At 42.3% G+C, this 23,833-nt stretch overlaps 2 protein-coding genes across 2 annotated transcripts; one reads left to right on the plus strand and one right to left on the minus strand.

The window, feature by feature from the left end:
• Positions 1-12,605: 12,605 nt before the first annotated feature.
• LOC115748926 (MDIS1-interacting receptor like kinase 2-like) lies at positions 12,606-16,026 on the plus strand. The gene is made up of 2 exons (XM_030685590.2): positions 12,606-15,461; positions 15,551-16,026. Exons 1-2 carry the CDS (start codon positions 12,632-12,634, stop codon positions 15,859-15,861), a joined length of 3,141 nt encoding a protein of 1,046 aa, XP_030541450.2. The 5' UTR covers positions 12,606-12,631; the 3' UTR covers positions 15,862-16,026.
• A 1,371-nt stretch (positions 16,027-17,397) lies between these two features.
• On the minus strand, positions 17,398-22,066 carry LOC115748930. The gene is made up of 3 exons (XM_048274203.1): positions 21,726-22,066; positions 18,382-18,530; positions 17,398-17,794 (listed from the first exon to the last, which is right to left on the minus strand). Exons 1-3 carry the CDS (start codon positions 21,897-21,899, stop codon positions 17,671-17,673), a joined length of 447 nt encoding a protein of 148 aa, XP_048130160.1. The 5' UTR covers positions 21,900-22,066; the 3' UTR covers positions 17,398-17,670.
• Between the last annotated feature and the right edge of the window lie 1,767 nt (positions 22,067-23,833).

Here is a 23,833-nt window from a genome sequence, read left to right on the forward strand (position 1 = left end):
GCCACAGAAAAGAAAAAACATCCTATTCCTATCAAATTGCATCCTTGACGGCCAAAATCGGTCCTGTCCCTTTGGTAGGGACGACGAGACCTTGGTACAAATGAAATGAAGCATGCACATGAGTCCTCCAATGGCAGCATTGACAATCAAATTTGATGTGTTACTATGATTAGCATTCCTCGACGTGGATTTTAGCAAGAGAATTTTCCACATCCTATCTACGACTTCAAAAAATTGCCATAAATCACTTGGCAGCAGAGCATGAATACAGAATGCAATCGGTGGTCACTGTATCGATTTCAAAGTATCCCTATGATATGCATTGAAATCAAGATTAACACTACACAGGGAGTCGGAAGATGGAGCGGAAAAACGCAACCGTCCATTGCGGTAGATGAACTTGCAGAAAATTAGGACAATCGCTAAACCAGACCCAAGTATGTAACACATAACACTAATTAGCACATCGGTCACATCTCTAGCCAATCACGTTAAATACTGCAACGAGGTTTGCCATATCCCTCGATGAACTAAACGAAAGGAGAGAGCAATACCAGAAACATGTTCACAGTGAGAACCAAACGAAAATCCAGACGCAAGACTACCACGTGAAATTGTTGGTCCGCGGTGCATCTTATCAAACCAATGTGATGCTGCTCTCACCGCCAGGCGGTCTCGCACACAGCCCAGGTAGTCCCGAGATTCTACCTCACCATCAGCAAAATTGCCGTTGCCACTTATCTCGCGCAGCTTTGCCACACTTAGTGGTTTCTCCGCAGATGATGGAGGCACGTCGCCCACGAAGATTTTGTTTCCTGAAAGTTCAGTGAATTTCTGGTCGAAGATCTTCTTCGCAGGTTCCTCAGTGGATATTATATTACTCTGGCCTTCAGCAGGCTGATCCATATAAAAAATTCTAGAGCCAGGTCGTTCTAGATCCAAGTAAGACCTCAGAAAAATGACATAGAAAAGGAGAATCAATATGTGACATGACGAAGAGTTTTGAATCATGCATCCTTTCAGAGTGCATTCAATCAGATTCTAATTGTTTTAAATCGCGGCCACATATTCCATAATTTTGTGTTTCATGTGACTTACTACCCTTGTGTAACATAAACGAGAGCGCATTCAATCAGTGCCTTTTCCGAGGGGTACATCCATGTTGCTGTGGCATGAGTCTTTATTAGAAGGCCAGTAGCTTTTGATTGCTCCAAAAAGAATATGGAATTAGAGGAAATACAGACTTTGTTTTTGTTGGAGCTTCGAACTTGAACGTTGCTTAAATAAGGAAGATCACTGATCATCACTTTATATGGGGAAAAATTAAGTAACGACCATCTGAATCGAAGTGTAGCGAGATGGCGAGTTATGTTTCCCTGACCTTCTCCAGTAATCGGGTCAATTCACTCTTAATTCTTGATTGTGATTCCTCTCTTATAAGAAAGGCAACGGGCAATATGAAATACCAAGAAAGAACCATCTGGTGCAACCGGTGAAACGTCTTCATTATGCCAAGAAAGGCAACGGGCAATATGCAATACCAAGAAAGATCCGTCTGGTGCAACCGGTCAAACGTCTTCATTATGCCAAATAGCATCCTCCATCATGTGTTGAAATAGGAAATAATAGCAGACCAATGTTTGATGCTGCCCTTCACCAATCTAAGCAAAACTCGACGTCCTAAAATCAAAGCTTCGGAAAACGTTGTGAATTGAAAAGTATAGGGGGAAATTTATGTAACAACCATCCGAATCAAAGTGCAGCGAGACAGCGAGTTATGTTCCCCCGATCTTCTCCAGTAGTCCGGTCCAATCTTAATAGCTGCTGGTGTCACGCCCCGACTCTCGAGTTCGCGACATCCCTACCAATTCGCCACAGGTCATAGATGATAGCGTCCCGGGTAGGCTATCGACCTACGTACTTAAAACGCATGCGGAACGTGTTATACTCCCAAATAATTACAAACAGCGGGGATAGTATATTAGGAAAGCTTAACAGTCGTTCATTCAAAAGACTTCTTCATACCTTAACCAAAAGTAGATGAACTCTAACCCTACGAGCTACAAGTAGTCACAAACAACCCCACACTTCGGGGCGGCTCTCGAGAATCTCAAAATAAAGGTACTAAGGTTAAACCTTCATCTACTTCAAAAGACTAATCCAGCAGCCAAATCTTGGCATCCATGGAGTTCCATCACTCGGGACCTGAAAATGTTAGCCCACGATGGGGTGAGAAATAAATCTCGGCGAAGTCAACGCCTAAGCCCGGCTAGGGCGTTGATTCACTCGGAATTCCTAACAAACAGTCGTATCATCCAAGAGCAGATATTTCCAACCACATGCAAACTTACCGGTCTTCAGCCACGCATAATGCAATGCTTGACTCCAATCAACGATCACGACAGACAGATAAGCGGCAAGGCATCACATCAACTTGCACTCATGGGACACCACACGAAGTCCAATTATTAACAGATGAGGCCACATGGCCCAGCACACTAGACGATTGGTGCCTAGCACACTAGACAGTTGGTGCTCTACTTGCGGGACCAAGCATCGTCCCATTACTTCGGCGACGGCGATCGCTATGCCGGTGTAATTCCGATCGACACGGCACGACATAGCAGGCATTCCAAAAGGAGCGTCGGTCCGTCACAAGCCGCGACCGGCATCCGCTCAATCCGACGACACGGAAAGGCGTGCATCTAACAAGTCGTGTAATTCCGGTCGACACGGCACGATCATGTCGGGAACAACCATTAAGTGACCATTCAATCGCATCCGACAACAATCAGTCAAATTCTTATCTTTAGACTTAGCCGGATGCTCATGCATTCATGATCAAAGACTCGGCACCATGCCGTTTTCATGCTAAAAATATGCGGTTTGCTTTCACTCGGTTCGCATGGATGCACAAATTGTCCACCGGACTTTGCATCTGAAAACATGGGACCGACACCCACAATTTTCGTTCGTAACATCCAGCACGCAAAACTAAGCATCTAGACACGCAATCGGGACAATCAGCCGATATCTTCAATATTCTGACAATAAAAGTCAATCCAAATTTATAATTCAACTATCGAAATTCCAAACCAACCACCAATCAAGCGTCCACTCGGCTCTGTCCTATCGCTCGCTCGCGATCACACACCGGCAATCACTGCCCAAACAATCAGTCCGATCTACTACCAAATAGTCGCAGACCTCCTAACTAGCAAACCGACTTAATTAATCGTGGTCATTTAACTTAAACTCAGTCTCTATTTAACCGACCACGATTAGGCTACCTAAACGCCCTATTAGGCTAATTACTCTAATTACAAAAACTAATTACCGCTAATTACACTAACTGAGCGCAATTAGCGCCCTAATTGGGGTTTAGAAGTCGACTCACTACAACGGCGGTTGATGTCGGGTCGGGCACGAACTTCGAGGCCAATGTCGAAAAATACTGTCCACCGTCGGAATTACTGTTCACGGCCGGCGGCAGCACTGTTCACGACGGGCACTGTTCACGGCCGGCGAGGCACTATTCACCGAAACACTGTTCATCCCGCACTGTTCACTGCACTATTCACTGCACTGTTCAGGACTGGTACTGTTCACAGAACAGTAATTTCGGCGAAAACGGCTCTGGTCGACGACGGAGTCTCGGCGGCGGTATGGCGGCTCGGATCTAGAGGCTTGAGGTAGTCCGGGCGAGCGGGACCGGCGGGATGGCGTCGGGTCAGGGGGGTGTGGGGTTGTCTCGGGCTGTCGGTTTCAGGCCGTGGCGAGGCGCGGCGACGGACGACCGGCGACGGGCTGAGGCGTCGGGTGAGTAGAGGGTGGGGTCGCGAGGTCGGCTAGCTGCAGGGCGCGACCGGTGGGGCTGAACGAAGCTGGTGGATGGCGGGCGTAGGTGGTGGAGCCGCGGCTGTGCAGAGGATGACGAGGATGGGGTCGCGGTGCCCGTGAGCCGCGAGGTCAGCGACGACGACTACCAGAGGGGGTTGTCCCGGTGAGTTGGCAGCGGCGGTGGCGCGAGGCGGAGCTGCGGCGGAGGCTGGCCGGTGGAGTGGCAACAACAATAGAAGGCGTCGGGGGTGGGGGTCGCGCAACAGAGGAAGAGGAAGAAGAAGAAGAAGAAGAAGAAAAGAGAGGGAGTCACGTGGGGGTCTGCTGCAGGGGGGAAGAGAAAAAGAGAGTGAGAGAGAGAGAGGAAAGAGAAAGAGAGAGAATGAGTTGACAGAGGGGAGAGGAGGAAAAAGAGAGTGTCACGTGGGGTGGGGGAGAGGGGACCAGCGGGAAAGAGAGGAGAGAGAGGAGTGATGTGAGGGGTTTGGTGGTGATGGGACACCACTTGTCTCATCACCCTTTAAGATTTTTGTCCTATTTGTATAAATACCTGCAAGCCTTTTTGAATAACAGGTAATATAGGACTGGTCGGACATTTGGCTCAACCGATGGAAAAGAGTTTTGATCTTTACAAAGATCGAACTTAGTCAGAATTAGGCTCGAGCCCAAGGAAATAGATCCTAAAACGCGGCGACTAAGATTTTCGAGACCTAATCGAAATCGAACGATAAATCGGGACTCATCCAAAATTCGTCACTTACGTCCTTACGATCCAAATTTTGCACCGGCTAAAATCCAATAATAATCATTTTTATTGAACTTGATCTCTGCACGGAGGGTCTAATTTCCAGGGCATCACAGCTGGTCCATTTCCATTGTCAAATAGGAAAATCACAGGAAGATAAGATCGAGGGAAAGCTTACAACAAAACAGAAAATAAATAAAGGCCATGGATTCACAAGGTTTCAAGATAGTTATAAAGCATACTTCAGTCTAACTTTATTAGTAACAACTTTATCTCGAAGCACGCATTACATCAGCACATTCACCCTTCTTTGCATAATGGTAATGGACATACAATAGACGTTCATTTGATTTATAGTAGCTTGCTTAGCTGACTAACTACAACTCAACCCTAGATTAGATTGACAATATTCATGTCCATATGGGTAGGTTCCACCGAACGAACCACATAAACTTCCGAACAAATTTGTTAAGCCTTTTGCTATAAAATGCATGTTTGTTTACAACTGCACCAAGGTAAGAACTACTTTTTTCGCTTTATGGTCAAAATTCAAAATAGGACTCAAATTTCATAAATTATTTGTGGATTTACTTGTTAACATCCGTCTACCGTGAAAGTTTCGGGACTTTTAGATTGGAAAAAAGAATTAAAATTATTGAACATCAAGATTTAAATTATAGCAAAAAGAAAAAAGAAAACCGGAATTATAAAAGCCAGGAATGCCCAAGTCTATGCTCTTGGTCAAAGTATTGGTGTTACAATCTCAAAGTCAAAGTCAATAGATAACAACTCTAGCATATTTTTTTCTCTGATTAAGGCCTGATGATGCATGCATCGTCAATAATGTAGCAAGCAGAACAATGGTCCCACATTGAAAAAATTATATACGTTCGTTAAAAGTCCTAAAAATTGTCACGTAAGTGTAATTGAGTATTAAAACTTGTCAAATTGATGCAATCGAGTCCTTCCGTTAACTCCATCCAAGTTGGCTAATAGGAAATACTCAGCAATGACCTGGCTAAAACGTGTTTTGATTCAAATCTTATTTTTAATGTAATTTTTATTAAAATTAATTAAAAAATAAGGTAAATTAGTTATCAAAAAAAAAAAAAAAAAAAGGAGAGAGCCCTCACCGCTGGCGATGGGGGGGAAGCGATCTGTAGAGCCGCGGCTAAGGGCCGTGGACCCTCGCCGAGAGGGCCTACAAGCCCTTGCCCGGATCGAGTGAGAGCCGTCGGCCCTCGCCTAATTTTCGCCACCATTGGCGAGGGTCGCCGGACGAGGGCCTGGTGTCGATGAGGGTCGACGGCCCTTGGCCGGGGCCCGCCAACCCCCGCCAACCACTTCCCCACCATCGCCGGCCCTTCCCGCTTGCGGCGACGGCAAGGACTTGAAGCCTTGCCAAGCCCTCACAGTTGGTTTTGCTTCTGCTTATGCTTCTTTTTTTCCTTTTTTTTAAAATTGATTAAAAATAATTATATTAAAAATCAGATTTGGATCAATACGTCGTTTTAATCACGCCATCGCCACGTAAAAGAGAGAAAATATTAAAAAAAGCAAACGTCGGTATTTTTCGTTAGCCAAATTGGACGGAGTCAACAGAAGGACTCTATTACATCAATTTGATAACTTTTAGGACTCGATTATACTTTCGTGACAAGTTTTAACACTTCTAGTGAATATATATAAATAAAAAAAAAACAAAGTTTAGCAAGGTGGAGTCAAGTCAACCACTTACTTCAGAACATATGAGACCCTGCGTAAACAAAACAGGCAGTAGTTGTTACTAGCTAGCCGAAACATCATGACCAGAAGCATTCAAAATCCTGAAATGGGGAGATCTTTGAATGGTGGCCTTCTATGAATGGACTGAGAAGATGACAGAAACAGAGCAGCCAAGCCTTCTATATATATGCCTCTATGTCATGATCATGCTCCAAAGCAACACCAGAAAAATCATGGATTCCGCCAAAGGTTTTAGAAGGGAGTGGTACAGCTTCTGAGCTCCGGTCGCCCTTTCTGGCCATGCTTTTACTCATGTTACAAGGTGTAGTTCCCAGCATATGGACGCCATCCACGCGATTGCTGCGACGTTCATTGCTTGATTTCCTAGAAGTGGAGATTATTGCTTATTGAGGCAGGCCATTGGTTCGCCCCTTTGGTTAGCATTTCAGGTATCGGGAGAGTGACGGATTCACGAAGAGGGCGCGGCGGGATGGCTTTTTAGATTTACTTTGCTACATTCATGAAGCTTATTAGACTGACTTTGGAGAAGTTCTAGCTTGGTATGTTCATGGTATGTTGGACCTTACGATTGTTTTCATTAATGCAGGGTGTTTATCCGATCAGTGCATTTCCGAAAACGGTTCAATTTTAATCAAAAGCTCCGTCCTTTATGAAAAGATGGGGTCGTTCCCCAAATTCTAAACAGAGGTTTGGAGTGCGACAGTGACTATGACTAATTTAGCGATCGCTCACTCGCCCTTCTTTCTTAGCTTATTAGTAAACTTGGAATCCATATATTCCATGGTAGCTTCCCACTTGTATAAATAAGGTTGTGACGTATAGAGACCGAAAACTCGTTTTCCGATCATAAAGAGCGCACGTTAAAGCCAAAATAGCAGAAGTTTCTTTCTTGGTCGTTCGTTTTCTTTTCCCCTTTGATGTGAGTATCTGGGTTTTTGCTTGAACTAGATAAAGCTCCTCCTTTTGAGGTCGCACTCTTCATTCTTCAACCTCTCCCGTCAACGCTCGGAAGGCGATTCAGTCCGTAACGCTTCTAGAAAGGAGGCATCAGGCCATTTAGAATATCCAGAGCAGATCCACTTTGTATTCAAATGACTTATCCGGAAAAGGGTTGGAGGATATCTCAAGGAACCAATAAAAGCAAATGCTCTGAGTCAAATTATGTGTGCTGCAATCACAAATTCTGAGCTAAAAGATAGAGACTATCTTCATTTTCTTTACTTCGATGAAAGCTGACGAACGCATTACCATCATTAAAATGGCAGCATCTGGCTGTTGGCACCCCCACCTCAAGGAAAACACAAGACTGGGGCAAGCAAAGAGAACAGAGTTTGGAAGCTTTGAGTCAAAGTCTGTTGTTTTCTCAAAGAACAAAAAGGAGAATTGACAGCAAAAGCTATGTATTTGCAGCAAGCAGAACGTATGGAAAGGAAAAACTACTTCTCTTTATTCAGAAAACTGAAAAATACTTAAGTACAGACTAAAACTTTGTTTGTTGCCCACTAAACACACGTTACCCACTAAGCAACAGATTGCTTGATCCATAAAAATCTGCAACAAACTAACAAAATAAATCTGCAACAAACTAATAGAATAAATCTGCAACAAACTAACAGAATAGATAACATGCAACTAAACAACCCTACAAAATAGGACTCTAACAAACCGACTCAACAAAAAATAGATCGTGCAGCCTTGATGCATCAACACTCTCCTCCTGGATCAAGTGCTGCACACTCCTAACTTTGCCCTGAGAAGTTCGAATCGACCAACATGAAACGACTTAGTGAATATATCTGCAATTTGATTTTCTGAACTGCAGTACACCAGGTTCACCTCTCCAGCCTTTTGCACTTCTCTCAAGAAGAAATACCTGACCTTAAAATGCTTTGTTTTTCCATGAAATACTTGGATTCGTGAAATGGCCAAAGTAGCTTGATTGTCCACAAATACTTCTATGCCTTCTTCTTGCTCCAAATGCGGATCATCCATCGCCTTCTTCAACCATAATGCTTGATTCACAGCTGCAGTAGCTGCAATAAACTCAGCTTCTGCAGTTGATTGTGCTACTATTTCTTGCTTCTTTGAACACCAGGAAAAACATGCCGACCCAAATGTAAAGCAATAACATGAAGTGCTCCTCATATCATCCACCGATCCCGCCCGGTCACTATCAGAATACCCCCGCAACTTAAACTCCTGAATTTTGCGGAACTTAATTCCATATGAAAGAGTACCTTTCAAGTACCTCAACACCCTCTTTGCAGCTACCATATGCAACCGACTTGCACAATTAAGAAATCTAGACAAGACACTTACAGTAAACATGATGTCCGGCCTAGTTGCTGTGAGATACATTAGACAACCGATCAAACTTCTATAAACTCTTTCATCTGCAGGTTCTGATCCATCCTTCTTTTGAAACTTTTCCTCCTGACCCATTGGAGTACTCACACTCTTGCACTCCTCCATGTTGAATCTCTTCAGGATCTCCTTCAAGTACTTCTTCTGACAGATAAAAATTTCATTTCGAGTCCGCCTAATCTCCATCCCCAGAAAATATGACATCTCACCAAGATCGGTCATTTCAAACATCTTCATCATCTCTTGCTTAAATGCAATAATCTGAGCACTATTATTTCCTGTCACCAGCAGATCATCTACATAAAGAGACACCACCACTAAGTCAGATACTAACCTCTTGACATATAGAGTGGATTCACTAAGACTTTTCTTGAAACCTAGACCCAGCAAGTGCTCATCCATCTTACTATACCATGCTCTGGGAGCTTGCCTCAAGCCATAGAGAGCCTTTTTCAGCAAATAAACTTTCTCCTCCCGGCCTGGTGTGACAAAACCTTCCGGCTGCTCAACATAAATCTCCTCCCGCAATACTCCATTCAAAAAAGCAGATTTCACATCTAACTGATACACCTTCCATCCTTGTTGAGCTGCCAAAGCAAGAGTCATTCTAATTGTATCTAATCTTGCAACAGGAGCAAAGGTTTCTGAGAAATCAACTCCCCAAACCCGTGCATATCCCTTCACCACCAACCTGGCCTTATGCTTATTCACCGAGCCATCGGGATTGAGTTTGGTCCCGAAAACCCATTTTACTCCAATTACCTTCCCGTCTTCAGGCCTCTCCATTAGCTCCCATGTCTGGTTCTTTTCTATCATAGTCAACTCTTCCTTCATTGCATTCATCCACTTCTGATCACTTTTAGCTTCCTCATAACCAGCAGGTTCCAAAATAGCCACACTACACCTCTGATATATATCAGTCCGAGATCTAGTACCTCTAACCGGAACATCATCTACCAGCTGGTCGGGTTCTAGTGAGACCTCCTTGTGCTTCCCTTGTAACTCATCTGTCCAATCCCATTGCTCATCTTCTAGGAACCGAACATCCCTACTAGTGATCACCTTCCCTGTTTGTGGTTGAAAGATCCCGTAGGCTTTTGACACTAAGCTGTAGCCAACAAAGATTCCAGGTTCAGCTTTCTCCCCCAGCTTGTCTCTCTTGACGTGTGGAATATGAGAAAAACACAGACAACCAAACACCTTCAAATTTCTTAGAATTGGCTTAACACCAAACCAAGCTTCAAAGGGAGTTTTCTTCTCCAATACCCTTGTAGGCAGCCTATTCAGCAAAAAAACTGTTGTGTTTGCTGCTTACGCCCAAAATTCTTTTGCGCGATTCTTCTCATGCAGCAGACACCTAGTCATCTCCATAATGGTTCTATTCTTCCTCTCACTTACTCCATTTTGCTGTGGAGAGTAAGGAGCGGTAAGCTGATGCTTAATTCCAGCCTCTTCACGGAAAGAATTAAACCTCTGCGAGGTGTATTCCGTTCCATTATCAGATCTGATGACCTGAATCTTACAACCACTTTGGTTCTCAACCCATCTTTTAAACTTCGGAAATACCTCAGCAACTTCTGACTTTTGCTTCATGAAGTAAATCCAGCACATTCTGGTATAATCATCAATGAAAATAATGAAATACCTGCTGCCATTTAGTGAAGGAGTCACTTGTGGACCACAGAGATCTGTATGAATCGGTTGCGGCTTCTCTGTAGCTCTCCAAGTGGATTCCTTGAAGGGAAGTCTTGTCTGTTTGCCCACCAAACAAGCCTTGCACTTTGTGATTTGCTCCTCCAGGCTTGGTAACCCAGTTGCCATTTCATTCCTTTGCATGAACAGCACGCCTTTGTGATGAAAGTGCCCCAGCCTCTTGTGCCATATCTCTGAATCACCGGCCCGGCACTTGAATGCCACTTGCTCTTTCTCGAGAGGATTCAGAGAAAAACTCTTACGTTGCATCTTTATCTTGAACAGCTCCCGACCACCGGAGTCAAAGATTAAACACTTCCCCTCTTCAAATATCACCTTAAATCCCTTTTCTACCAACTGTCCCACACTCAGCAAATTCTGATCAATCTCAGGCACATACATCACATCGAATACCAGTTTAGTTCCAGCACAACTCTCTATTGCTACGGTCCCTTTACCTTTCACTTCTAAGTACTCCCCATTCCCAATCCTCACTCTTGACTTCAATGACTTGTCAAGATCTATAAATAACTTTTCATCACTTGTCATGTGGTTTGTGCAACCACTATCAACAAGCCAACTTTCACATGGAGTACTAGAAGAGAAACAAGAGGCAACAAACAGTTGATCTACCTCTTGTTGGGTTGCGGCATGTGCCTCACCTTGCTCGCGATCTCCCTTCTCTTTGCAGAACTTCTCAATGTGTCCAAGCTTATGACATTTTCTGCACTTCACATCTGGCCTCTTCCAACACCTAAAGTGCGGATGATTCTGTTTTCCACAGTCTTGACATGAGGAATACCTTCCCCAATTGTTCTTGGAGTAACTCGCACTGTTCTCTCTTGCAGCAGCTTCCGAACCACTACCGCCATTCCATTTCTTCCCTTTCCACTTATTGCCTTTCCCTCCTACATTCTGTTGTTCTTTGGCCCGCAAAGCTCCTTACGTACTTCCTTCCAGCCTCATTAACCTCCTTTGCTCTTGTGCTTGCAGAGCACTAAGCAATTCTGCCAACTTGATCCGAGACAAATCCTTGGTATTCTCCAAAGAGGCAATGGTTGCCTCAAACCTTTCGGGCAAAGAGACAAGAATTTTCTGCACTAGCCTATTATCGGAGAGGTCGGTGCCTAGAACTCTTGCCTGATTTGCAATGCTTATCAACTTATCAGAATACTCCTTAATTGTCTCGGACTCCTTCATCCGCAATCTCTCGAACTCTGTGATCAGATTTAGCCCCTTCATGCTTCTGATCCTCTCATCTCCTTGATACTCAGCTTTGAGGAAGTCCCAGATAGCTTTGGCTGATTCACAAGCCATAATTCTGCTGAAAATAGCAGGTGAGACAGCAGCATATAAACAAGACTTTGCCTTTGCCTTTCTTGTCGTCCTCTCCTTGTGAAGCTTGATCCGATTGATGGTTGGATTGTCGGGAAGGGGAGCAACTTCATAATCTTGTTCCACAGCTTCCCAAAAATCACAACCCTCTAGATAGGCTTGCATTCTCACTGCCCAGGCTTGATAATTTTCTCCATCAAACACTGGTGGAGTCATTGAAAAAACACTCGATCCCGTCTCCATCTTGCCTTCGTCTTCTATGGATGCAGACACTCCTCTCAATCAATCTCACAAGTCACTCACAGCCCCTTAAGATCAAGAAGGCTCTGATACCAATGTTGTTTTCTCAAAGAACAAAAAGGAGAATTAACAGCAAAAGCTATGTATTTGCAGCAAGCAGAACGTATGGAAAGGAAAAACTACTTCTCTTTATTCAGAAAACTGAAAAATACTTAAGTACAGACTAAAACTTTGTTTGTTGCCCACTAAACACACGTTACCCACTAAGCAACAGATTGCTTGATCCATAAAAATCTGCAACAAACTAACAAAATAAATCTGCAACAAACTAATAGAATAAATCTGCAACAAACTAACAGAATAGATAACATGCAACTAAACAACCCTACAAAATAGGACTCTAACAAACCGACTCAACAAAAAATAGATCGTGCAGCCTTGATGCATCAACAAAGTCAACTACATTGTTCCAAACCATTTGAAACGCTAGACACAGTCAGACAATTCCCAAGGCTCCACACATTGGCCAGATTGTCCACATCTGAAATTGAAGATCGTTGAAAATTGGCCTTCTGTGAGTGGACTCTGAACAGTAGAAAGGGAGTAACTAAGCTTTATATGTGTGCCTCATGGTTGATTATCAACCTCCAAAAACAAGCAAAAGAAATCATGGGTTCACCAAAATTGGAGACGCCAGTTCATCTTCTAGCCTCCTTTGCCCTTTTCACAGTGCTTTTACTTATCATTCCACAAGGTGCAGTTCCTGCTTATGCCTCCACACTGGAAGCACAAGCCCTTCTCAAATGGAAATCCAGCCTTCAAAACCAAAACCAATCCACCTCTTCTCTATCTTCATGGACTCTCCCTCCTCAAAACGCTACCGGCTCCAACGCGACGGCGGCGAGCCCGTGCGGTTGGTACGGCATCGCGTGTAACCTGGCCAGGAGCGTGATTGGAATCAACCTCACCAGTTCGAACATCAGAGGTACGCTCGATGAGTTCCCGTTCTCGTCTTTGCCGTATCTTACCTATATAGACATGTACATAAATGAACTCTCCGGCGGTATTCCACCTCAAGTCGGCCTTTTGACCAACCTCACCTACCTTGACCTCTCCTTTAACCAATTATCCGGGCAAATACCGCGGGACATTGGGGATCTCACAAAGCTTGAGGTGCTACACCTGATTTCGAACGAGTTGAATGGCTCTATCCCTGACGAAATAGGCCGGTTGCGTTTGATGAACGAGCTCGCCTTGTACTCGAACCAATTGGATGGATCCCTTCCTTCTTCCTTGGGTAACTTGAGCAGCCTTGCTAGACTATATCTATATAACAATTCATTTTCCGGTTTTATTCCTCTTGAAATGGGAAATTTGACCAACTTGGAGGAGATTTACATGGATACCAACTTCCTAACAGGGCCACTTCCTCCCACGTTTGGGAAATTGACAAAACTAACGGAATTGCACGTATATGATAATGAACTCACCGGTTCTATCCCACCAGAGATAGGGAACTTGAATCTTCTTCGCCGACTCAGCCTGTACTACAACAATCTTACTGGTTCAATCCCCTCAACGTTAGGAAATTTGACAGAGCTTACACTTCTTTTTCTGTATGGCAACCAGCTTTCTGGTATCATTCCTGATGAGTTAGGAAACCTTCAAGCTATGATCGATTTCGAGCTGAGTATGAATCAGCTCACAGGTCCTGTTCCTTCTTCTCTGGGCAATATGACTGACCTGAAATATTTATTCCTCCGTGAGAACCAACTTTCCGGTTCAGTTCCTGGATTCCTTGGGGATTTGACAAACCTGGTGGTGCTACAATTGGATACAAACCAGTTCACCGATTTCATGCCAGATAACTTGTGCCGAGGTGGATCACTGCGTAACCTCACCATGGCCGGCAACAACCTCACAGGTTCCATACCCAGAAGCTTGAGAAATTGCACGAGCTTACTCAGGGTACGCCTCGAGGAGAACCAACTCACTGGAAATCTTTCCGATGTTTTCGGCGTCTACCCAAACTTGGACTTCATGGATTTGAGTTTCAACAAGTTTTACGGGGAAATCTCGGTTAATTGGGGAAGTTGTCCGCGTTTGAGGGATCTACGAATTGCTGGGAACAACATGACCGGTACCTTGCCTCCTGAGATCGGAAATGCGACTGAACTACAAGGACTCGATCTTTCTTCCATTGGTTTAGTTGGTGAGATTCCAAAGGAACTCGGGAAATTGACCTCTTTGGTGAGGTTGAACTTGAGCAGGAATCAACTTTCTGGCATGAGTCCCGACTTCGTTTCACTATCTGGTCTTCAAAGAGTGGATTTGTCCAGGAATAGATTAAGCATGTCTATCCCAGAGAGAATCGGGCAGTTGGCAGACTTAGTCCTCCTGGATTTGAGCAACAACCGGTTAAGCCAAGAAATTCCTGGCCAGATAGGGATGCTGACTCACTTATCTGAGCTAGACTTGAACAATAACTCATTGATCGGTGAGATTCCAGCACAACTCAGCAATCTGCAAAGTTTAGTGAAACTTGACCTCTCACACAACAGTCTTTCTGGCCCTATATACGCCGTTTTCAAGGATATGCCAGGTTTGGCAACAGTTGACATATCCTACAATGAGTTCCAGGGTCCAGTTCCAAACACCACGGCATTCCAAGATGCTCCAACAGAAGCATTACAAGGTAACGCTGGATTATGTGGAAATGTTGATGGACTTCAGCCTTGTGATCAATCGGCGCCACTGAAGAAGAAGAAGAACTCCAATACTGATAAGAAAGTTTTTCTCATTGTTTTCCTCATACTTGGAGCATTTATCCTGTTTTCTTTCGTCGGAGTATACTACATTTTCCATAGAAGAAAGAACCGCCGACAAGCAGAGCCAGCGAGAGAGAGAGAGAAATTGGTTTCTATATCTACTTACGATGGGAGGATATTGTACGAAGAAATCATCGAAGCGACTGAGAATTTTAATGACAGATACTGCATTGGAGTTGGAGGATATGGAAGAGTCTTCAGAGCAAAGCTAAGATCAGGCGTTGCGGTGGCTGTGAAGAAGCTTCATCAGATGTCCGATAGCGGGCAAACGAATCAGAAGGAGTTTCAGAGTGAGATAAGGGCACTGACGGAAATACGACACCGCAACATCGTGAGACTCCACGGCTTCTGTTCACATCCCCAGCACTCGTTCTTGGTGTACGAGTATGTGGAAAGAGGAGACCTGTCTGCAACCCTGAGCGAAGATGGGGACGCGAAAGAGTTGGGTTGGGATAGGAGGGCCAATATTGTTAAAGGCATAGCTCATGCTCTGTCTTACATGCACCATGACTGTGTGCCACCTATTGTTCACCGAGACATATCAAGCAACAACATCTTGCTTGATTATGAGTGCGAGGCCCGTGTTTCCGACTTCGGTACAGCCAAGCTTCTCAAGCTAGACACGTCGAATTGGAGCGCTGTCGCTGGGACATACGGATACGTCGCCCCAGGTAATTCAATGGATATCTACTGTTCTCCTATGGTGAGCTTGAAAAGTAATAGTCTGCCAGTGCTGATGCATTTTCTTCTTAATGTGTAGAGCTAGCTTACACGATGAAGGTGACCGAGAAATGCAACGTGTACAGCTTCGGGGTCGTGGCGATAGAGGTGATCCATGGAAAACATCCGGGCGAAACCATCTCATCCCTCTTAGCTGCATCGGATAAGGAGATTGCAACAATCCTGAAAAATATGCTGGATTCGCGCCTACCAGCCCCAATGCCCGGCCTTCAGGATGAACTTCTAGTCATCTTCAAGCTCGCAATTGCTTGTTTATCCGCCAATCCACGACTCAGGCCGTCGATGAACATGGTTTCTCAGATGCTATCGGCATGTTCAGCCGCTCACTGATGTGGTCATTGTCCCCAGTAATAGGTTAATGCAAGAGGAACTATAGCTTCTAGCAATTGAATTGATCATCTCTAATGGTGCCTTTTATCTTCATAGATGACTGTAGTATGGGGAAGTGAGCTTGTAATAATACATGACAGGCGAATACTCAGATGCTCCAAGTTGTGGCAATGATTACTATATTACAAGTCTTTGATGTATTACAATATCTGCTTGTGTCATGGACCAAAGAAGAGTGCCACGTCATCCATCCAGGGGGGCTCACCCAAGCCATTAGATCGTAAAGGGGTTCAATCTCCACCTTTGGATTTATGTGATAAGGATTAAAGATTTCAATCGTTGGATGTGACTAATCTCCACCATTGGATTGATGTGACGAGGGTTACCATCCTCCACCGTTAGATGAAGTAAATCTCCGCCACTAGATCGACAAGAAGAGAATTGATATCCTCCACCGTTAGATCGTGAAGTAAATCAATGATTGTAATAAGATATCCACTAACATAAATAGAGGAGTCATCTATATCATTTATATCCATCCAAACATTTGAGCAATACAAGCATTTTCTCCCAAAGCTTTCCTCTCTACAACCAGGATAATTCAAGTAAGCGACCCCCAAAAGTCAGCTCGTGACACTTGCAGTATAAACTATTATGTTATAATACCTATTACAGCTACGACTATAATAATTGTCATATATAATAGAGCCCTAGGAAATTGCAACTTATAATAGCTATCGCGTACAATATATGGTCTATGACAACTTGCATGTAATAAAGGGTCAGTTTGTCTTAGAGAAAACTCACAATTTGAAAAAAAAAATTCAGAAAAACAATCACTTATATCTCTTATAAAATATTTTCATCACCCATAAAAATAATTAAATATAAATTATTGTCGATAAAAAAACATTTACCGTTGACTAATCTTTTTAACGAATCTTGAATGTATGAAACAAACGAACCCAAAATATTCCAAAGATATCCTCTCTTATCTTTTCTCCCTTTAATGCTTTTTTAATAGTGTTAATCATAATTACAATTTGCTTATGTAGGCATTATAGTATATTAATTAACCTGTAATGGATACTGTAGTTTTAGGTAAAAAAAAAGGCTTTCCAGTCCTATATGGAAAGTCTCCAGAGCCACAGCAAAGACAAAACATCCTATTCCTAGTAAATTGCATCCTTTACGGCTAAAATCGGTTCTGTCCCTTAGGTACGGACGACAAGACCTTGGTACAAATGAAATGGAGCATAAACATGCATCTTCCAGTCCCTTTGTGACGGACAACAAGACCTTGGTACAAATGAAATGGAGCATAAACATGTGTCCTCCAATGACAGAGCACATTGACTATCAAATTTAATGTGTTAATATGATAAAATTTCTTCAACGTGGATTTTGACGACAGAATTTTCCACATGGTATATGCGACTTCAAAAATTTGTCATAAATCACTTCGCAGCACAGCATGGAAACAGAATGCAATCTATGTATTGAAATCAAGATTAACACTATACAGGGTGTCGAAGATGGAACGGAAAAACACAACCATCCATTGCGGTTGATGAACTTGCAGAAAATTAGGACAATCGCTAAACCAGACGCAAGTATGAACACATAACACCAATTAGCACATTGCTCACATCTCTAGCCAATCATGTTAAATACTCGAACAAGGTTTGCCGCATTCCTCGATGAACTCAACGAAAGGAGCATAATACCAGAACATGTTCACAGTGAGAACGAAACGAAAATCCAGACACAAGGCTATCACGTGAAATAGTTGGTCTGCGATGTATCTTATCAAACCAATGTGATGCTGCTCTCACCGCCAGGCGGTTTGCGCACGCCGCCCAGGTAGTCCCGAGATTCTACCTTACCATCAGCAAAAATGCCGTTGCCACTTATCTCGCGCAGTTTTGCCACACTTAGGGTCTGCATGGTAACAATTTTGTTTTTGTGATTCTATTCCCAAAAGCAAAAAAAATGAGAATCATGTTTGATAACACATATAATTTTGATTATGATTCTAGAAGCAGAATCAGTTTTGAAGAAAAAATGACCATTTTTGCAAAACCACAAAAAAGTTGGTTTTGACAAAAATAATCACTTTTGCAAAACACAAAAACCTTTTCTTTCCTCCTTTCTTTCGTTACTATTTTATATTTACATTTTTCAAATTAAAATTTGGATCTTATTTATATCATGCTAAAAAAAAAATAAGTGCATTTCAAATTATTATTTTTTGTGTATTGAAAATTGATCTTCAATTTACGAAGAAAATTTTAAAGTAATTACAAAATTAATTGATTTAAATAAAAAATTTGGGAAGAGAAAGTATTTTTGGGAACATAAATTTTGTACAGTTATCAAACGTGTTTCTATTCATGAACAGAATCACAATACGGTTATCAAACACATTCTGATTCTCTAAAAACTCATTATAACCATAATCAGAAAAAATCATTATAACCATAATTTGTTTTTGGGAACGGAATTGTTGCCATGCGGACCCTTAGTGGTTTCTCGGCAGATGATGGAGGCACGTCACCCTCGAAGATGTTGTTTCCTGAAAGTTCAGAGAATTTCTTGTCGTAGATCTTCTTCGCCGTCTTCAGCACAGGTTCTTCAGTGGACATTATATTACTCTGGCCTCCAACGAGCCGATCCATATAAAAATTTTAGAGTCGGGTCGTTCTAGATCCAAGAAGACCTCGTAACAATGGTTTAGAGAAAGAGAATCAATATGTTGCTATGCTTCCTGTCGCGACCTAAAAATTGAATTTTCCAGGTTAACAGATTATTAGGTTAATTAGATTAATTAACCTAATTCGGACTCTCCCAAGTCCTACCGAATCGCAACTTAGGTTCAATTACATGCCAAGATTTTAAATTGGAGCCGCCACTAATCTTTTATGGTAGGTAGATTAGAAACCTAAATAAAGTATTCGGGAGAAAATACTTTATTTCATACGAACCGGAGATTAAATGGATTCGGGGACTTGGTTACATTAACTTTTCAATTAATGCCCTTTCGGTACCCGATTTTCATGAAAAATCCTTAGTTTGATGATTTGAATTAAAAATTTTTTTGGGGTTTTCTTTTATTAAATGCAATGCTAATGCAATCTACCTATATGACAAATGAGATGTAATGACATGGCAAAACTACGTGACATGGCATAATGACGTGGCAAATATGCATGACAAAGAAAATATAATAATGCAAACTAAACTATAATGTTATGCAACGTGGATGGTATTTTTTGGTATATTTTTGTGTATTTTCGGATTCATGAAAAAATAAAGGTAAAAACTACTCTAACGTGAAGTAACATCTAATTTAACTTCAGAAATTGATTTCTCAAAGTCTTAATTTTATTAGACATTATTTTCATGCAAAAAGTGAAGAGAAATGTGATTTAGCTTAAGAAAATGTGACATCTTTTTTTGGGATTTTTTAGGAATTTATTTAAACCATGAAAACAATGAAATTTGAACAAAAATAAACAATATTGCCCATAAAACACCTTTAAATCCGAAATTCCGATTTTTATTCACAACATCCCCCGAGATTAGGGTTAGCAAGTGAATATATTATAGAATTACCGTCGTCCCTATATACATAGGGCAAACCTTGAAATTCTATTTAGGAATTAGCGATCCGCTCCTCGAGATCGAGGATTTGATATCTAATTCACACGTACGAGCACGATCGTACTTCGAGATCGAAGTCATATGTTGCCTTTAATGTACGTTTTCCGAAGGGCAAGGCACAATTGGGGAGCATGTGTTATGGGCAAGGTAGATTATAAAAATATTTGAATTAGACTAAGGTATAAAAAAATAATTTTTCTGCCAACTAGGGATAGGTGCCGAAATTTTAAAGAGGATAAGCCCCTATCCGCAAAGGATTCGCATATCTTTCAATTTCAGGAAACTTTATCTCTTGAGATTTAAAAAAAAAAGATTTTTTAGATAACTATCCAAACCTAAAAGATATGATCAGAATTTTTAAGAGTTTCAATTCATCACAAGATAATCTTGAACATTCCAAAAGATGTGCACAATATCTTTAAGATGTGATCGGGATTCAGATTATCTTTAATTCAAATCAAATATCCAAAAATATGCTCATGATATATATATGCAATCATCCACAAAGTCATAAGACAAGATCTATCAGAGAGTTATCTCGAAAATCATGAGATTATATTCGAGGATTTCAAAAGAGATTATCTTGCCTAATGTGTCAAAATTCAATTTCCTTTTTGGATGAGTAGCAAACAAACACCCTTTAACCCATGTAAAATTCACACATTCATGCACGGCAACTAGTCATGAAGATGCAAGACGACAGGAATTGAGCAAAGGAAACGTTTGAACAATGTGTCAGCATAAAAAAAAACATGAATTACGTACAAAACAGCAGCTAAAAAATCAATCAAAGACTCGCCCTTTAGCTCCCGCAACATTCTGCATGTGTCAGCATCATAAATAACACAAAAACATCTTGATTTGGGCCAAAACAGCATGTGGACAATGCATAAAAAACATCAGAACGGCAGCAACACAGCAGATAAAGCACTCTAAAACATGCTTAAATTAACCCTAAAAGTGCAAGAGTGTTACCTTGAATTGTTCAGAAAAATCTGCACGCACAAGCTGCAAATTTCGGCCAAAAAACAGCTGTGGTGGATGAATTCTTTCGGACTAGCAACGAGCAAGCAACGGTGATCAACTCTTGCGTTTATATCAATCTCGGAGTGGTTGGGCACTCGAATGTTTGTTGAGAGAACCTGCAGTAAAATCAAAAGTGTGCCAACGTGGTCCAAGAAGCTTGCAGAGTGGACGAAATTTTTGGCTTTCTCGAGGGTTCAAGTGCTTTTCATCACAATTTGGAGGCGACACATCAACAAGCATTAACCTTGTCAGTCTGGATCATGTTCAGTAGAAATCTGCAAGGTAAAATAGCGAAGACGAACTTGGCGTAAGCACGAGAGCAGCGGTAGATGTGTTGATGAACGGGATCCGCGGAGAGGAAGCTCTCAACTCTTTCTTTCTCTCGTATGTTGCTCACGTGAAATTTCTGAATTGTGGAACGAGACCTCCCCCCGTGACGTGAATGTAAGTCCCTTTTATAAGCAAAGACCACTAGGGTTTTCTCAAGATCTCCATGTTTTTTTTCAAAAGAATATCATATTATCTTAATATAATTAAAGCTTTAAGGGTTATTAAATAATGCAGATTTTCCAAGCCCAGCATCACACGTATATCTGCAAGATTTGATCCATGTTATATTCGTGGCCTTGATCAAATTTCCAACCAACATGGGCCCGGTCTCGCTCAATTTTGACGAGGCTTAGGACTCTTGTTTTTGCCTATGAATTTTGGACACCATGTCACCTTCGCGTGCTTGCTAAATTTCTGATGAGTTCTTGCTCAGACCCTATGTCAATTTCAGATTCGCTTCCGCCACAGGTCCAATGCAAAATGTAATGCATGAATACTAAAATTGAATGAAAATGATGAGCTATTATTTTTGGTAGGAATTAAAATTTAACTCCAGATTTTTATGCAAAATAAATGAATAAGGAGAAATCAAAATTTAGGTGTCAACAGAAGCACCATGGATTATCACTGGTTATTGACGCTTCTCATATATTGCAATTTTCACAGCCCCACTTGATGAGAAAATACTTCAACGGGTATCAATGTCATGTGATTGACGTACATTCGCATGGGCCAACAAATAATAGCATGTCTTTCAACTAACATGTTGTATAGTTGCCACATAACTATTTTCTTCTACTTAAGACAGAGGGAATAGTAGGGGCCAACTCAACAAAGTCACTTACGTTAGAAACTTTGACAGACGTGCGTAAATTATGTTGTGCAGATTCTCCCATGTCTTGATGCATTGCGAGTGAACGTGAATCCAATGTCCTGGGCAAGATTTCAGGTGGAGGTGCAAATATGTCATGCCCACTAAGCTCTTTGGTTTTAGCATGGGAGTTCTGCTTTTTCAACATCCCGTCTGACTCACTTTCCAGCGTCCCACTCAATTCGCGTTGTTTCGCAACCTCAGGCAGAGTAGTTGGCTTTCTTTGAGAAACACTCTCTTCCTCACCAAAGGAGATGTGACTGATTCCAGCAAGAGCTTGCTAGTAATGTTTTAAGGAGGAAGACAAAGTAAATTACGAATGACTATGGAGATTTAAGATTATGCACGCAGAACTTTGATAAGCACTCGGGTAGGCTACCGACTAAGCTATTATCGGACAAGATGAGGATTGAGAAGTTGGTGGCATTGCATATCTCAGGAGGCAAGCTACCAGTGATGTTATTTCCACCAATTCTTAGATCAGTTAAACGCATGCAACTTCCCCAGTTTGTAGAGATTTCTCCATAGAACTTGTTGAAACTCATGTCGATAAAGCTCAAGTTGGGTAAGACACCGAAGGTCTCGGATATGTTTCCAGTGAGCTGGTTTTTCTCGAGGTGTACTCTGATTAAGCTTGTGCAATTTCTCAAGCTTCTAGGGATAGAACCAGTTAAGTTGTTGCCACTCACTGTGAGGTTTTGGAGCAACCCACCTCGACACAAGTTCTTTGGTAAGGAGCCAGTGAACTAGTTTGTATCCAATTGCAGCACCTCCAATTTTACTTGATCCCCTAAGGATCCAGGAATCAAACCAGAAAGCTGATTCTCGCGGAGGAACAAATATTCTAGGTCGGTCAAGTTACCCAAAGAAGAAGGAATTGGGCCGGTGAGCTAATTTGCACTCAACTCTAAGTCAAACATAGCGCAGAGATTTCCTATCTCGTCAGGAATGTGACCCGAAAGCTGGTTGGCATAGAGAAAAAGAGGGGTAAGCTCCGTCAAATTGCCTAACGTCGGTAGAATTGAACCGATAAGATTATTCTCGTAAAGGCTCAATTAGATAAGAAGGTTCAAATTCCCTAGCTCTAGGGGGATAGAACCGGTAAGGTTATTGGCAAATAAGTGCAACTCTCTCAATTTGGTTAAGTTCCCCAAAGTGGAAGGAATTGGTCCTGTCAGGTTGTTGGTGTCCATGTGGAGCACTTCCAAATTTGTCATATTTCCCATTTCAGGGGAAATAGAACCAGAAAGGGAGTTGTTGTAGACATACAGTATAGCTAATTTGCTCAAATTACCCAATGAGGAAGGGATAGATCCATGCAACTGATTGCAACACAAAGCGAGCTCATTGAGCAAATGCAACTGCCTAGTTTCTTGGGGAATTGAGCCATTTAAATCATTGGAAACCAGGTGTAGAACTTCCAATTTATTTAGATGACCGATCTCTGGCGGTATTTTGCCCGAGAATCGATTGACAGAGAGGTCGAGATAGGTGAGATTGCTCAGGAGACCGATTTGAGGCGGAATGTGGCCAAAGAGACTATTTATGCCCAGGTCCATGAACATGAGATTTGACAAAGATGAGAATGGGAATTCATCAAGCGTACCTTCGACATTGGCGCTGGTGAGGTTAATCCCGATCACACTCCCAGCCCGACAGGAGATGCCAGACCAAGTGCACGGACTAATGGTCAACTTGGAACCAGTGGCATTACGAGGAGAGGGAGTCCAGGAAGAGAGGGATGAAACCGAATGGTGGCCAAGACTGGACTTCCACTTGACGAGGGCTTGTGCTTCTGCAGGGGAAGCATGAGCAGGAAGTGGAATGACAAAGGAAGTGAAAAGGGCAAGGGCAGCCACAAGGCTCATGACCGTCTTAAATTCCTGTGAAGAATCCATGGATTCTTCTTCTTCTTCCTTTTGTTCTTGAGACAATGGATGATGCTCAAAATGCTTGCGAAAACTCACTTCCTATCATATTCCCTTTATAGTGGGAAACTGATTAAAACTAATAAAGGGTATGTTGATATTGCTTGGCAGTAGCGTCCCAAAGTTGATTGAGATGAATGGATTAGGACCCCAC

The sequence above is a fragment of the Rhodamnia argentea genome, chromosome 2 (assembly GCF_020921035.1).
Source record: "Rhodamnia argentea isolate NSW1041297 chromosome 2, ASM2092103v1, whole genome shotgun sequence".
Taxonomy (NCBI): domain Eukaryota; kingdom Viridiplantae; phylum Streptophyta; class Magnoliopsida; order Myrtales; family Myrtaceae; genus Rhodamnia; species Rhodamnia argentea.

Bases quoted from the DNA above. Each gene is read 5' to 3' on its own strand.
- LOC115748926 (XM_030685590.2), top strand. From the start codon at position 12,632: ATGGGTTCACCAAAATTGGAGACGCCAGTTCATCTTCTAGCCTCCTTT. The intron at 15,462-15,550 runs GTAATTCAATGG...CTTAATGTGTAG, and splicing joins ATACGGATACGTCGCCCCAG to AGCTAGCTTACACGATGAAG.
- LOC115748930 (XM_048274203.1), bottom strand. From the start codon at position 21,899: ATGTTGAAAAAGCAGAACTCCCATGCTAAAACCAAAGAGCTTAGTGGG. The intron at 18,531-21,725 runs GTAAGTGACTTT...TATATGGATCGG, and splicing joins CGTCTGTCAAAGTTTCTAAC to CTCGTTGGAGGCCAGAGTAA. The intron at 17,795-18,381 runs GGTCCGCATGGC...GCAGACCCTAAG, and splicing joins TCTGCCGAGAAACCACTAAG to TGTGGCAAAACTGCGCGAGA.